Source organism: Maylandia zebra, linkage group LG16, assembly GCF_041146795.1.
Source record: "Maylandia zebra isolate NMK-2024a linkage group LG16, Mzebra_GT3a, whole genome shotgun sequence".
Lineage (NCBI taxonomy): Eukaryota > Metazoa > Chordata > Actinopteri > Cichliformes > Cichlidae > Maylandia > Maylandia zebra.
In genome coordinates, this window is record NC_135182.1 from 3,905,509 (window position 1) to 3,922,815 (window position 17,307).

At 41.4% G+C, this 17,307-nt stretch overlaps 1 protein-coding gene across 1 annotated transcript in view; it reads left to right on the forward strand.

Annotated features, from left to right (window-relative positions):
* The first annotated feature begins 6 nt into the window (after window positions 1-6).
* Window positions 7-17,307, forward strand: part of plekhm3 (pleckstrin homology domain containing, family M, member 3) — a 45,594-nt gene continuing 28,293 nt past the window's right edge. The window contains exons 1-2 of the mRNA XM_004568934.4: window positions 7-764; window positions 8,731-9,837. Of these exons, the coding sequence (XP_004568991.3) occupies window positions 242-764; window positions 8,731-9,837 (1,630 nt within the window). The 5' untranslated portion in view covers window positions 7-241. The remainder of the gene's footprint in view (window positions 765-8,730; window positions 9,838-17,307) is intronic.

The following is a 17,307-nucleotide window of genomic DNA, read 5'->3' on the forward strand; positions in this document are numbered from 1 at the left end:
CTGTCTTCATGCAGAGGGCAGATCGCAGCTTAAGGCAGCAGTTTTTGAAGTTTGTGAACTGCGTGGGATTTGTTTTGTTACTAGCTTGTCAGCATACCTAAAACACCTGCGTTTGTCCAACTGACAGCTGATTTTTGTTTATTGGCCATGCAGATTCTGCTAACAGGGATTTTAAACCCTTTTTGGATAGCTGTCTAGTTGTAAGATTTCCAGCTCAGGGAAAGCCTGTCCTGGTACAGACATGGAGGGTCTTGAGCAGCTGGACATGGTGGGTGATATCAGCCCAGCTTTGGAGGCCACAGAGGATTTCATCCACTGCATGGATAGGATACAAGGCCAAGGTACAAGCCAGGCTCAAACAGGGAACCTTCAGCCTGCCAGACAGTCGAAGCAGCTGCAGGAGGTATCTAATGCAGCGCTGGGCAAGCTGAGCTCCAGTGGCGTGTGGAACCTGCTAGCTGGAGAGCAGCCGGAGGTGGGGCCTCTAGGCCTAGCTTGGGCCGATAACGTCAGTGTTTTGGGGCTAGGAGTGGGTTTGAGGCACGGCAAGAGAAGCCGAGCGCGTTCCACCAATGACTTGGCTGCCCATACCAACGAGTGTACCAACAACACCACCAACTCCTCATCTAACTCTGCGTTTAAGAAGGGACACAGCCGGTCCAGGTCAGATGTCCACTACCGTCCGTCTGCCTGCACCGACAATGGTCTGCCCACAGTGGACTGCAACACCCTGAAGAACATGATCCTCAACCACCAGCAGGAGGGTGAGTTCATGTTCACACTGTGGATAATATAATATATATGCTAATGTGAACAGCTTAGTCCAGCTCCATGGCAGAGCTGAAAAGGTGAGTCACTGCTCATAAGTTAATTGACAGAATGGATTTTGAACAGCAATTTAAAAAAATATTTGCTACATATTACATAAAATAATAATAATGGATTGGATTTTATATAGCGCTTTACAATGCCACTATTCATTCACTCTCACATTCACACACTGGTGGAGGCAGCTACAGTTGTAGCCACAGCTGCCCTGGGGCAGACTGACAGAAGCGAGGCTGCCATAACGCGCCATCGACCTCTCTGGCCATCACCAGTAGGGTAAAGTGTGTTGCCCAAGAACACAACGACCAGGACAGAGAGCCCGGGGAAAGAATCCAGGAAAAGGTCACCAACATGTAGCCACACATCTGAAAGCATATTGATTTGCTCTCCTGATATTTAGATTGTAGTATTGATATTTTAACCTTTGCCTTATGTAAAAATATGTAGCAAATATTTTTGTTAATATTTGCAAAAATATTTGCAAAGTTTACTTGTTAATATTATAACAAGTAAACTTTTTAAATGTGTCTTTCACGTGCAAATGAAGTTTATTCATAATCTGGTACATGTTGATATGCATGATCTGATATCATGATTGTTCAGGGGTTGGTGCTTTCTTTAACTATGTGGTGGATTAGTGGAAAAGTTCCAGGTGAACCCAAACTTTAAACTGTAGTTCTACAGTTCAGTGTGACGTACTTGTACATGAAGTGTTGGAGCCAACAGGTATATGCTTTCCTATTAAATCACCAGTAGTTTTTACATCACCAACCAATGTAAGATTTATGCCACAGCTGACCTAAAATAACTAAAATATAATATAAAATATAATTAGTGTTATCCATCCATGAATTTTTAAACGTACTGTTTAAAAAAAAAATTAGAAAAAAGTAGTAAAATACATTTTTATTTTTGGATTAAGATGCCAAATTACAGTTATTTACTAGCATTCCTAAACAGAAATTCCACTGTGATGGTTCAATAATTTTTAGTTTTAAACAACTTTTTTGACAGATTTCTAAATACATGTTTTCTTGTTTTTATGAAACCTAATAAATTTGATACGCAAAGTTATTTATTTCGCTTCATGTGTTACCAAGGTCACAGATTTTCAAAAGCATTTTTCCTATGGTGGATATAACTTAACCATGTCTTTAGAATCAAGAATACGTTTTGACACAGACTTGAGACTTGAGACTGTATTCATCAAGAGTAAACATGGACACAGGTTGGAAGAGCATTACGAGTTGTGCAGAATAACAAGGACATTCTTTCTGGAAAGACTATAGTTCAGATTTCTAAATGTACATTTTACTGATTTTCAGCAGCATAAATAAATAGATCCGCCTTTACTGTGTTGAGGAGATCATCTGAAAAGTCATACCATCACTTACATCCAGAAATTAACTTCATGCTATTGAGTCAAGCTGACGTAAGTGAGGAGATGTGTAGCTGCAAGTGAAAACGTTATAAACACTCTTGCCTAATACAGTGTTGACCCTTTGCATGCCTCGCCCTGCTGAGGAGTAGCTTCTAAACCACCTCGTGTCAGAGAGGTTAGCAGAAATGATAAAGTTGTGAGTTGAAACTGTCGCAGGTACCTGAAAACCCAGCTTTCGTTATTTATCTGTGCTCGTGCCACTCGCCATGAAACTCGAGCTGTCAGATTCTCTGACCCAGACGTCTGCCCATAATTGTTACGAGGTAATCAATATTATTCACTTCAGTCAGTGGTTACACCGTTTTTCTCATCTGTGTGTGTTTTCTAATTTGAGTTAACTGACCCTTTAATCAGATTGAATTTGCCTAATTGGGCGTTTGTGGCATGGAGAGTTGCTTTGACTCATTGAAGATGATGTCATGGCCTCTGGTGACCAACTCATTGAACCTGCCAGAAATATGCACACCTCCTCCTCCTCTGCTCCTATCGACCGTCCATTCACTGAAAAGCTTTCTCAGCCTTTGAGAGGCTTTGGGAGGACAGAAGTCCTGCACTATTTGTGCTGCGGATCGGGGCGTGTGCTGTACTTAGGCTGAAGCATCCTCAGAGAAAGCAATAATGACAGAAGATGATGATAACTTGAAATGACACAGCTGTGCTATGACAGTCCTTACTCAGGCAGAGAGCCCAACACACACACACACACACACACACACACACACACACACACACACACACACACACACAGCATTTGTTTGTGGGTTTTGGCTATCTAAAGGACTAAGGAGATCCTAAGGGATCCTGAGGGATAATAGCCTGTAATCCTGTCAGCAAATGGACTCAAATGAGGCAAGAGAAGAGGCAACCCAATTACCCAGGCCCTGATACTGGCAGGATTATTTAGTATTAGCATATGTGTGAAAAGACATCAGGCTATTTAGTTTGGCTCGATGTGTATTGAAAAGAGAGGAGGAGGAAAAGGACGGTAATAAGCACACGGCACAGTGATTTAGCTCGCCTTGCTATGTGTCTTCATTCACATTAAAAAAGAAAAGTAGCCTGTTGGCTTTTCCATTAGTGACAGCTGGGGATGTTTAGGTGCTAAATGGATATGATTATCGCCTTTTTATGTACACAATATACATGCATATGTAACCACATAGGCTTTGCTTCTATTTAAGTTCTATTGTGTTTAACTAGAAAAGCTGCATTGATTAAAAAAAACAAAAACAAACAAACATTGGCAACAGGTGTATTTTTTATGCTGTATGCTTTTTAAAATAATAAACACATTCATACTAAGTCACCAATATTTAACAGGAAATGCAGCAGTAATAGTAAAAAAAAACAACCACGCAAAAGAGCTTTAGAAATGGGTAAGACCTTGAGTTACCCCGGCCTGTACACCTAACATGTCAGGGGTACTTAAGGTTGCTTACGGTGCAGCACGCCTAGGCCGCTGGGAGTGTTTCTTCTTCACTCACCTCTTTTCACTAACTCTGTGTTAATACGTTGCTCTGCATTTAATCATTAGTTATTATTCATCCCTGGCTCTCTTGCACAGCATGTCTTTGTCCTGACTTTCTCCCCTCTTCCTATTAAAAGGGAGTTTTTCTTTCCCACTGTTGCCAATTGCTTGCTCATATGGGGTCTTCTAATTGTTGGGGTTTTCTCTCTAACAGGGTCTTAAACTTAGAATATAAGATACATATGTGAGGTGACTGTTGTTGTGATTTGGTGCTAAATAAATAAAACTGAACTTTCCCTGTTTATGGCAGCTTACTATGAGTGCACTTCTATATACACACACAAACAGTGGAGCTGACAGGACTCAAGCACTGAAACAACAGAGACTGTATTGTCTTAGGAGCCCCTTTTGGTTGTGTTAGTTTCTTTGGAAACGGATTCCTCCATGCTATGTTGACTCTCCCCCCCCTAGCAGCCTGTGCAGTGCTTCTGACGTGTGGCATTGTAAAAACAGATCAACATAGAACTGAGTTAAATAGACTGGCTGATTGTTGCTGATACCTGATCCAGCTTTTAGAGTCAACCCTGGACTGTTGTCCGTTATCTATTATTATGGATTGGTGCATCTCTAGTGGTAACTCATTGGCACAAACAAATGATTCACACTCAAATGTCTGCACAAAGTCATGGCAGACTTGTGACATGCTAGGTTTACCCTGCAGAGTTTGCAGCAGACCTCATTTTTGTTTTTGTTTTTTTAATCCTTTCTACTTTAAGGACTATTAGAGTACTGAGAAATTATGACAATCCCTACAGATTACAAGATTGGCCATTTGAGCCACAGCCTTTGGATTCCTACTTGTGTTTACTTTTAGTTGGGCCTTCTGCTGACTGTGTACATTCATGCTTTCTGTGTTTCAGTTCCTGTTATAAATGTCAATTAGTTTTGACACACGAGTGAAATTCTGCCCTTTCTCAATCTAGGGAGTTTGAACTTGAACGTCCAAGAAAAGCGTTAAATCCAGGTTAAAGGAAGAGGCTAACGATAGCTGAAGTGCTCTCCAGGCTAGTACTGGCTCAATGAGGATAAGCTCTATGATCTAGAAAATAGGTCAAGGGTATACCTTTGTACATTTGTAGGATAGGTCTTCACTTATAGCCGGAAACTTGGAAACAGCACGTAGTTTTAAGCAGGAGTTTGTACCTCGATGAACATAAAGGCAGTGGTGTTACTTAACAACAGAGTGAAATGTTAATTATGGTTGAAGGCTTGAATGTGTACGCTAGACTATTATTGTGTGTGATGTCAAAACCCACCAGGTAGAGATGAAGGCTAATTGAACAGAGCAGCTTTCCTCACCACAATGCCTAATTCTCATCTCGAGCCTCCCAAGCGTGAAGACTGCCAATCAGCCAGACCTGATTTCATTTGCATATTCATTTGTTCCCTTAGCAAAAAAGGTTTGTTAACATGCAAAGTCAGAGACCTAGAGTGACACTGTCAGCTGCTGTTTTGATAAGATTGATGAGGCACTGGACTTGCCACCCTTAAGTTAACAGGGGCTCTAAGAGAATTGGCTTTTTTTCAACCAAAATGCAGTATGCACCAATTAGACTGCTTGTGGCGGGGGTTAGCAATTAAATCAATTTGTCAGATTTATTTAGAAAACTTGTCTTTCACACTTTACCGAGTTAAAGTGTGTCAGGTCAAAAAGCATGAGTACATCAATGTTTAAATTGAGTTTTCAGCATGTTCCACTTGGAAAATAGTCAGTTTTAACGTGTGTAAGTAACCATTGTTGCAAGAGTGTAATTAATTTTGATGTGAAGCAGGTCCCGACCACATCTTAATGGCTAAGGACAAGAAGTACTTTCTATGCAAATGTAACCAAGGTAAATGGACTGGTTTTCATATAGTACTTTTGTATTCCACTTGAGCACTCAAAATACTTTATACAACATGACTTATTCACACAAGCACTTTTTCTACATTTATACTGCAATGAACGCATTGGGAGCAACTTGGAGTTCAGTATCTTGCCCAATCACACTTTGACACGCAGACTGGAGCCCCCAGGGATTAAACCACGAACCTTCTAATTAGTGGATAACCTGCTTCAGTTCCTGAGGCACAGCCAGTATGGATTTTGTAATAATATATCAAATAATCACAGGTGCAGTATAAAATCATTGTTTTTTCAGTCCTCAATCTTTTCTGCCTCATTGAAAGTTCACCTCTTTGTCACCAGTTTCGGTATAGCAAGTGGTTCTTTCTGTTCCTCTTTTAGTGGAGGACAAGTGGGTGTAGGTTTAAAAAAACTAAATATATATGCTTTTTTTTTCACCTTGATGTTGGCTTCTTTTAATGATGTGAAAGGATTGGAGTTTGTTTTTATAGTGTAGATGCCAGTTTGCAGCACTTTGCTTAAAGTCTAGTTTAGTTTTAACACTGGGTTATAAACAGTTAGAGAAATGAAATTGGATATAAGGGCAAAGTCTGGACAAGAACATTATTGTCACTACAGCGCTCCATATATCTGCTGTAAGTCCCTACAATTGTGGTCAAGTGCATTTTCCAAGCAGATGTTGTGGTCCCTGAAATCTGCCTTAATCTGAACCCTCCTTAATCAATGAGAAAGTTAACGATAATCACAGGGCAAGACTGAAAGAGAAAAAAGAGAAAAGGAAAACGAGTGTGAAACCAACTTTCTGAGGAACAGACAGTGGATTATCTGAGAGAAAATGTGGGCTCCAGCCTTCAGATTAGGAAAGTGGGGCAGACTGCCCACTGGCCTCTTTAACAATACTGTTTCTTCCTGCCTTCGTTACAAGAAACGTTTCCAGAGGAGCACCCGTGGATAGCTATCTCTGACCAAAATACAAAAGCTCAGGTCTGAGCAGTCAGGCTATGATAAGCGACCTCCTTCAGGAAACTGACCGGCCCTGATTATATGTCCAGTGGTCAATTAGACTTGTAACAAATGTGGCAGGAAAAAGCTGCATAAGCAAGTCAAGGTAGGAGGTAGGTCATTGGCTTGGAATTAGGCTTGGAGTTTTCACGTCTCTTTAAGTGCTTTGAAGACTCCCGGGTCTTTTATCAGTATGAGTTCACACTATAGATGCTGTCCATAAAAGGAAAACACCACAAAGAATTGTCTTGATGCATTCTCAATCATCCAGGAAAGTAAATCTCCAAAAAGTTGATTCTGTTCATCTGGACGTAGCGTTTCACCATCCCCACTGACACAGCGGCAAGGGAGGCAGAAGAACGGCACATCAAGAAGGCCCTGAGTAAATGTGGTTATCCCAGCTGGACTTTTGACAAAGTTGGAAAGGCACCTAAAGAAAGCTCCAGCCGATCCAGGAGAGAAGGACAACCACTGCCCAAGCGAAAACCTGTAGTGATCCCATATGTGTCAGGAGTATCGGAGCAGCTGAGACACATTTTTTCTAAACACCGGGTCTCTGTGGCTTTTAAACCCCAAAACACGCTGCGCCAAAAACTGGTCCACCCCAAGGATCGGGTCCCCCGACACAAACAGAGTAATGTTGTGTGCGCTGTTAAGTGGCAGGAGGATTGCCAGGATTTATACATCGGGGAAACCAAACAACCTCTGGCAAAGCGGATGGCACAACACAGAAGAGCTACCTCGTCAGGCCAGGACTCTGCAGTCTATTTACACCTACAGGCCAGTGGAGGATGTAACATCCTGGACAGGGAGGAACGCTGGTTTGAGCGCGAAGTCAAGGAGGCCATTTACGTAAAAAGGGAAAGACCATCTCTGAATCGAGGAGGGGGCCTAAGGGGGTACATCTGTCACCATCTTACAATGCTGTGATTGCAGCCATTCCCCAACTCTCTGTGAATGGTACTCATGACCATTGATCAGTGGTCTTTGATCAGTGGGTTTTGATCAGTGGTTGTTGATCAATGGTCATGAGAATTTGCATAATTAAGATTAAGGAACTGACCTCCCAGTCCATTGTTCCTTTAGTGGGCTGGTTTCAGTCATTGCAAATGTACTGTTTATAAGATTGAAACCTGCAGTCAGCTGAGACTGAAGAAGTCACTTGGATGAGTGATGAAATGTTTCTCCCACAAAACGCTACGTCCAGATGAACAGAATCAACTTTTTGGAGAACCACAAAGAATCCACTTTCAGTATCTCTCCCAACCTTTAGTCTTTAAAGTGTGCATGTAGCTGACTTCATAGCAGTTACAGTGGACTCAATTGCCTCCTCTGGCGTCGATCCATATGTTCCCGCCACTCACTTTCTCAACAGCACGCCTCAACACACTATTTCTGTGATCACCTTGTCATGCTGTGTTAGAGATAGCATTGTTGAGCTCTGTTTTATTAATTAGTCCTAAACATGATCAAATGTCAGTGGATTATCAAAAGATTATCAAATGGTATTGAAACACACATTACAGAATTTTTTTTGCAAAACTTTATTGTAGTTTAAGTAGCTTATTGCATGAGATGTTTCCCATGTAAATAATTTTCACTTGACTGGTTTTAACCAGTGTCGAATTGGGTAGTTAAAAAGTAACTAAGGAACATAACGTGAACATAAAAGAAAATATTAGAAACTAAATTACTAATCTTGAAGTAGGGCATGAAAAATGTTAAGTTTTTATGTGCATGAAAAGCTAAACTTGAACCATGCAAACAATACTGCTGCCAACACCCACAAAAGGAACTCTTGACAGCCAGATGTTAAGTATCTATACTTAACATCTGGCTGTCAAGAGTTCCTTGACAGCCAGGAACCTCTAGGTTGATGTTTACTTCTTAAAGTCACATGCCTCAGATGGTGAGGGGATTGTTAAAAACATACATTTTTGATCCCCATTTAAAACTTGGATGGTTATGGTTGTAAATTGCCAACGGAAAGGCCCTTGTTAAAACAACTGCTTGTTCTGAACATATATATTATTCATTTGTTTCATTTCTACCTTTTTCCCCTGCTCTTCTTCTGTGCCTGTCCAGCTGATAAAAGCAGCAGTAGCAGTGTGGTGAAGCAGTGTGAGATGGAGCAGCGTGAGGGGCCGCGAGGCCGCTGGACACCCTGCCATGTTGAGCTGACGCCTTGCGAGCTCCGCCTGTACGCTCTGGACAGCAGTGCCAACCGCCAGCTGGGCACTGCCTACTCACTGTCACACTGCCAGAGCGTCATCTCTCCAGCACCCTGCAGCCAGCCCGGCCAGATCACCCAGCCCGCAGACCAACGCACGATCCAGGCTGTCTTCTTCAACAGCACACGTCTTCAGCTGAGGACGGCCAGCCAATGGGAAGCCATGGAGTGGAGACGGCTGATTTGGGAGAAGGTGCAGGCAGCCAGACCCATGAGGCAGGAGAATCGTCAGCATAAAAGCGGAGTAGAAAATCATCATGTCGTGAAGTTTCCTGCACCCATGTCACCTTCGTCTTCGCCTTCTCCTTCTGGGCTCGACACCAGGCCTGATGGCGAAAGCGACACCCCGACTTCAGCAGAGGCATCGCTCTGTCTTCCACCTAATTCTGTTGTCCTGAGCAGACCCACCACCCTGCCTTTGTTCACGCAGTCGTGCCAGGACGTTCTCAGAGTCGGTCTACTGTACCAGCTGACGGATCAGAACAACTGGCGGGCTTTCACTTTTGTCCTCACCAGATCTGTTCTCCAGGCCTTCCCTACAGAAGGCCGTGGGTCTGTGTCCCAACCTGTTCTCCAGTACTCGCTGGCGTCCTGCATTGCTGTTCATCATGATCATGAGTTAGAGAATGGAGAGCCATGGACGGGGAAAGGGGAATTTTTTCAGGCTGTTTTCCCAACAGAGGTACTCAAACTTCGTGCTGATGGTCACCTCAAGGCCCAGGAGTGGGTGGAGACCTTGCGGGAGGCAGTTAGAACACAGAGGCCTGCACAAGAAGGGACAGAACCAGGAGTAGGACCTCCTGGTCTCCAAGGGGTGCTATTGAGATCAAATCCATCCAGGGACAGGAAGCACAGGGACGCACAGAGAGCAAAGCGACAGTCGGTCACCACCAGTTTCCTCAGTATTCTCACCTGTCTGGCTGTGGAGAAGGGGCTCACTGCTCAGAGCTTCAGGTGTGCAGGTGAGTGGTTTTTACAAACACAGACAAGTTGAAGAAAATTACCATCCTGAAGGCTGAGTTTTCTGTGTCTTAAAAGTGGCTCTTTATTTTACCTGGTTAAATCACTGTGGCATCTTAGGCTAAACACATAACCTGGTCTGGAGCAGGTTATGTGCAGAGTTTTGGTGTTAAGTCATTTGCAAGTGCCACATTTTGACCATTTTTGTATTTACGGCATGTGTTTTAAGTATAAATTATTTTCTGGGGAACATATGAGCTAGCTCTTAAGCTGGATCATTAAATTTTTATTTCCTGTATCGTAATTAGAGGTGAAATCACCAAATTAATTTACACTTTCCTGTGATGATGCAAAGCACAGGAAAGTGTATATTAATTTGGTGATTAATATACACTGTTAGTTAATCACAACTGTTAGTTGTGATTTTGTGATTTTCTTTATTTTTCATTTCTTGTTTAATTAGGCTTTTTGCACATTTTCCTCTTCAGTCCCAACAACAATCTCTACAATTACAAGTAACTTTGCCTAATTGGCTCCCAAGACATTATTGTAGGTATACAGAAATATCTTCCCTTCACCCTTTCACCCCCATTGGCCTGCTTTCAGCCTTGTTCTTATTCACGGCCTGCTTGTTTAGTCTTCTCATCAACAAAGTGTGACTGATTATTGCAGTTCTCAGGAAACTCGACTGGACCCGGCTTTAATGTAAACAGAAGAGGCAAGAAAGGTACACGGTCAGCTGGGGCTCTTGAAGTTGAAAATGCATATGATGCCCACTGACCCAATATATGCTCATTAGAGAATAAAATGATATAATACAGAGACGTAAATCATTTTAAATGGCGCACTTATTACTGATTAAAATATGAACAGTGGGTCAGGTAGAAAAGGGCTTGTTGTTACGTTATTTGCAGGACAGTCATATAAAAAAGATCCATTAGGATGGCTCGAAAAACTTTTTGGTCTTGTTTTTGATTGTTTTGTATAAATAGTTTAACACTGTTGCAGATGTATGTTAGCACTATCTTCTAGGTATCTGTATGGATGCCTATAAATGCACCTTATTATGCCAGCTGGTATTAGCTGATGGTTTCAAAACTACAAAATGCGATTTTTTATTTTATTTTTATTATTATTTTTTTTTAAGTGGCTTAAAACTCCATGTTCATCATGTAGGCTGTGAGCTGCAGATGTCCGGCTCGGATTAACTGTTTGCTTGTAGCTATCTGCTGTGACCTTCATATAGCTACATGTTCATCATTCATTCTTATTTTTTCCCAAGCTGGTGTTCATAGTAGTTTATTTTCTTTAGCTGCACTGTAGATGATGTCTTCTGTGATGATTCTAACTCTTCTGTCAGGATCACCGGATGTTTTTCAGTATTTAGCAGGAATGATTTTTCATTTCGCAGCCTTCTTCTCCTTTATTGTTATTTTTTTTATCACTCTTCATACCAATTCATATAAATTGCATTTACTCACCCTAGGTGTAAAACATGGGCTTTCGCTCTCTCTCTTTCTTTCTGTCTCTTAGCAGGGCTTTGAATAATCACCGCTCACCTCCCTTTTTATTTGTAACAACTGGCTTATTAATGCAGAGCTGTTTGAAAAGCCAGCTGAAACAGGAACAAGGACAGAGGCCGTCTGGGGGCAACTGATGATAATTGGTAGGCTTAAAGCACCGGAGGAGAGGAAAAATGGATGAATGAATGAATGAATGAGAGGGAATAAAAGCAGCCTGGGGATGCTACAGTGGTCAGCCCTGATTGTAGTTGTTTGTTTGAAGGGTTTTTGGGTAGGACGGGACAGCTGGATACGTCCATTTTTCTATACAGAGCACACCTCTGCTCTCTCGATCCATTCACTTCCCTCCTGTCCTCCCTTTCTTTACTTTTCCGCTCACCAGTTCTTTCACACTCGTAGCCTTTCCCTCTTTTTGTCTCCCTTTTCTCCTGCTGTCACCGCCTCATTTATTTGACTGTATCCCTTCTTGGTCTCCTACAGTGTTAGAAGCCCTGAAGTCTTTTACAACCATTGAATTCAAGGCCTTGTTATAGAGGTCTTATGTCTTCTCACAGGTTTTTAGCTTTCATTTTCAAGATTTTCTTTTGTGGAAATTGGTCTTAAAATTTCCCTCCCTTCCCTTAAAGTGGGAATCCTGATTTCTATGGATGTAAATGTTTTCAGTCTTCACTTCTTCTTCGTCTTCTTCGTCTTCTTCCCTATACAGTCAATTATCGAAGTAGGTTTTGGGATGTTATACAGGTTTCAGTTTGACATTTTCTCTGTTAATACCATACCACCTTTATTTATAAGGCACTTTAAAATAAACCAGGGTTCACGCTAGAGCAGGGCAATATGACCAAAAGTATTTATCACGATATACATTTGAAAATTTGCGATAACGATATAATTGACACGAGACAAAATACTTTACAACTCCACAAAAAAAAAAAAATCAATGTATTTTTACTTAAACAAGCGGCTGTTTTTTGCATTAAAGTTATATAAAAATTTAACAGTGCAAATGCAAATTCCTTGCTGACAGTTTAACCAAAAGGCATTTCCAGTGGAAATTGGCCGACATATCCTCAGCATGACCATGTAGAATATCCACAAAACTTAAAAAGAGGTTAAGCACACACAATACGGTAATATTATGTTGAAGCACAGTACGTATCACTCCACGAGGCTCCGCCTACGATAGCTGTAATGCTCCGACAATCCATCAAGCGGTGCGGCTTCGTAGCTTAGCAAAGTCATACTGAAACATTTGACAGATTTTCGAGTGCCGTGTACATAAAATCGTTTCGAGGTCAGTAAACACAACCAGAATTCATACATAAGGCACACGGGATTATAAGGGGCTCTGTTGATTTTCAGAAAAATCAAAGGATTGATTTTAAGTGTGCCGTATTTTCCAAACAACACGGTAATAACGACGGCCCGCTAGCATGCTCTACCAAAAATGTGCTTTGTTGTGTATCTGAGGGACGAAAGCTAAACCAGTTCCACACCACTGAAGTTGCAGCAAACCAGTTCTGGTTCATCCGTTTCATTCAACGATCCACTTTCGCCCTTCTTATTCTCCGTCGCCGCCATGCTTTTTCCGCCATGTGCGTATGTAAACAAAGGCACTGCGCGTGCGCGTTTTACCCATATTCTATCGCAATATTTCATTTTCTTATCGTTGCCCAACATTATACCGGTATTACTGTGAATGGTGTGATATGGCCCAGCCCTAGTTCACACAGTGCTGTACATATACAAATACCATAAACAGAAAATAAAATCAAACATGTTAAAAATAGAGAATTAGGAAAAAGTAGAGTCATTAAGAGATTTAAAAACAAATAAAATAACTTCAAAATTATCCTAAAATGTACAGGTAGCCGGTGGAGTGAAATAAAATGGGGATAATGTGCTCAGACTTTTTTGTGCCAGTTAAAAGACGCTCTGCAGCATTTTGCACAACCTGCAGATGCCTAATGGACACATCACTAACACCCCAATAAAGTGCGTTACAGTAATCCAGCCTAGATGTAACAAAGGCATGGATTACCGTGTCAAAAAGCAGCCTTGATAAAATAGGTTTTATTTTGGCTAACTGCCTCAAATGAAAAAGGCTACATCTTACAACAGCCCTGACCTGGCTTTCAAGTTTAAGATCCGCATCAATTTTAACTCCCAGATTAGTAATGTTCAGTTGAACGTACTGCGCCAAAGAACCAAGATCCATAGTAGTGTCTCAGAAGTGTCACCGAAAATCCTCACTTCTATTTTTTGCTCATCAAAGCCACCCAGACCTTTATTTCACCAAGACATCTGAACAGGGAGTCTGCTGTTAAACCATTTATCTTTTTAAGAGGAAAATAAATCTGGGACTCATTGGCATAACAATGGAAAGAAATCCCATGTTTCCTGAAGATAGATCCAAGGGGGGCGTAAAACTGAACCCTGTGGACGCCACATTGAAGAGAAGCAGCAGAGGATAGAAAGTTACAAATCAACAAACGTTGGCGTGAGCTGGATAGATTTCCAACACTCTCCATCACCATCAAACTCCAAATAGTGGTATAGCTTTGAGAAGAAAGCTGCTCACTGCTCCAGCAGACATCCAGCGAAGTTGTTCCCCTGGCACATGATCAGACGTCACCAAAGATCTTATACTCTGGGCCTCTTTTGTTTACATTTTAAGTTTGACTTGTTTTATTAGATATGACGCTGTCAAGGGAAAACAAGGAAAGCGATAAGACAATAACAAGGAACACAGTTCATCAGCTGGTGGTTTCAAGTGTGGGTCCTCATTATCAAGCTTCTTCCTGGCAGCGTCACTCTTTCACTCAAAACAGTATTTGTCCATTCATTCGTCCATCCATCTTCTGTCAAACACCCTGTTAGCAAGTTCTTCCTTTTCACTGTGGCTAAGCACTTGCTCATAGTATCTTCAGATGATACTTGTATATATGGATCAAAAGCAGACAACAATTGGATGCATGCATTTGCACTTTAGGTGCAAATAGAAAATTTATTTATTAATGAATCCAGCCATCCGCTGTGCAAATGTGCATCAAACCTCCATCTTTTCAAAAGACATTGACCTTTACATTTTTAGCTGAAAGTAGGTTTGGAGAATCGTTTAGCGTGCGACTACAAGACGGTAATAAGTACCTCATGTTCGGTATGCTACCTCAGCTTTCACCGTTTTCCCTTTGAACTTGTTTCAAGTCTTCTCTTTGCATATGCAGGCTGCTTCCTTATAAACATATCGAGTGAATCGTTGTTTAAAATGTAAAATATATTCAGCTAATTACATATGGGAACTGCTGCATTTTAGATTCCTTTTGAAGGAAATGGTTAGTGTTCGTTTGAAGGCTGTGACTCTCCATCACCCCATAACCCCTCGCCGCACACGCATGAGTGTGCAGACGCACACACACATTGTGCAGAGTGTGCTCTCAGGTTAGATGACCCCTGTTTTTGCGCTGGAGCACATTCTCAGGCCCCCACAGACCATGTGAATCTGTGGGACAGGGGGGCTTTGGGTGAAGTGGGAATCAGTAGATATGAGAGAAGTGAGGAAGTAGGAGGTGGGTTCACATCAAAAGACAAACAGTTTCTCTCTCTTGCGCTCTCTCTCTCTCTCATACACGCACACACACACGCCATCTTACTCATAGTACTCTCCATTTGTCCACATTTTCATTGGAGTGTTTGGTTGGTGTGAATGGGACACATCAAAGCTCAGGCTTCTCTCGTCTTTTGAGTTTTAATTCACACATGTACATAACACACACACACACACACACACACACACACACACACACACACACACACACACACACACACACACACACGGGTGTCCTGTCAGAGGTGTGGTTGTTTGAACCACTGCCGGGCAGATGAAAGCATGAGCCCCCTTTTTTCCCTGATGTCATCGCTCTCTCTCTCGCTCTCTCTGTAGCTCTGTGTCTCTTCCTCTCTCTCTCTCTCACTGCTAGCAGGTCAAAGTGACCCTCTCTCACTACAGAGAGCCGCAGTACAATCGGTAGACCTTTGAGCTATGTTTGAATTCCCATTCATCTTTCCCTCTGTCTCTCATTCTCTGCATCCCAAAAAGACGCATAAAAGATCAGAGACGCGAATAAAACGAGGTTGTTGCTCTGCTGATAATGAAGGAAGTAGTTAGCAGCTGAAACTATTAATAGTTACTCTGGACATTTTTTTAAAAGTAGCCTTTGAGAGGATTACAGTATTTCTGCTATTGTGGAAAAGAAATAGGCTAAACAGCTGAGAAATGTAACGTCTAGCATAATATGCTTAATAGTTTTTTGTATGATCTTATCAGTCTCTCACATTATTGTGGAGGGACTTTTGAATTGCTTTTAGATTTGGTAATGCGCATGGGATCATTGGCCTCTTTGATGACCCAGTTTGGGCCAGGCTGTAGCTGTCAGGCAGATTACCTCACATCTGTCCAATGAGGTTTTTGTGATGCTATGCTTTGTTTGGTTTTTACCAGATATTGTGCTGTGCATTATGGTCAAACTTTGGTCTCATCTTTCCAAAGGGCATTGTTCCAGAAGTGGTTTGTTCAGATGTAACTTTGCAAGCCTAAGCGGTGCTGCCATGCTCTTCCTTTCTTTTTTTTTCTTTTTTTTTTTTTTTTTTTTAGAGAGAAGAGGCTTCCTCCTGGCAACTCTTCCAAACAAGCCATACTTGTTTGGTCTTTTGGTCTTATTATGCTGTCATGAACTTTAACATACATCTTAGACTCTACAGGCCTCAGTTAGTATCTGTTGGGTTTTTTTTCCAGTTTCTCTGAGCATTGCACGGTCTGAACATGGGGTGAATTTGCTTCTACTCCTGGGAAAATTGTGGGTTAACACACACTTGTATGCCTGAATGCCAAATCAGCAAACTAATAAAACCTCTGCTTTTATTAGAGGTGTGCACAATTTCTACTTCCATAGGAATTAAGTTGGTAAGTAAATGTAAATCATCAGCAACAGCCTTTTTCACATGATTTCACTTTCTTTTTCACATGATTATGATTTTTTTCTTGTACCTTCAAATAATAAAATATAGAATATTTGCCAATGTCATTTTTTTTGTTTATTTTTAATAGACCTATAAGATAAATTCAGTATAAATGGGTGGTTGTGATGTTAAATGCATCTGAAACAACGGTATTTGTTGAACTTATAAAAGTTAGTGGATGCAACTCTGTTTCTGTGAGTATAGGTTGTGCGGGGTGGGTCGGAGGGGGCCACTAATTGGCTACACCCCTGCTATGAGCCCAGACTGTTGTTTCGCCTATTGCCTATTTTGTTCAACAGCACCTATAAATGGATTAAATTTGTAATAATACAAGAGAGGAAAGATGCAAATCCCCATGCTAGAGAGGCTAATTAAAACCTCAAATCAATATGAATTTTATTTTTTACTAAGTAATCAGTTATTCCACTAGAGATTTTGTTTTTTAATACTTCAGTTAAAATAAGCATAATTAGTGTCTTTTCATCTGCCACCTGCTAGCTACACCACCTGGTTCTCAAACTGTGAGCCGGACCCGGCTGGTGGGCATAGAGCCACTGCCAGAGGAAAAATATAGAGTGAAACTAAGCTGGATGAACGCTATTAATGTAGAGAAAGTAAACAAACAAGTTTGCAGATGGAGTCATGCGGACCTTTATTTCACTAAATGCTTTTTTCCATTAAGGATGGATAAAATGGTTTGGGTGTGGTGGGGTTGAACTTTTTCTTGTGTCCTGCAGGCAACAAAAGTTGCAGGTTTTTAACACATACACTCGCTGCAGGTATTTTAACAAATTTCTATTTCTAAGTGAAATAGAAACACACTTACCTACACCGGTTGGATGGTTGTAAAGTCTTTCAAACTGTTATCGCTCTGGTCTACATGAAACTCTTCCACATAACCATCCTAGGTGGACAGTTTGTTTGGGATCACCC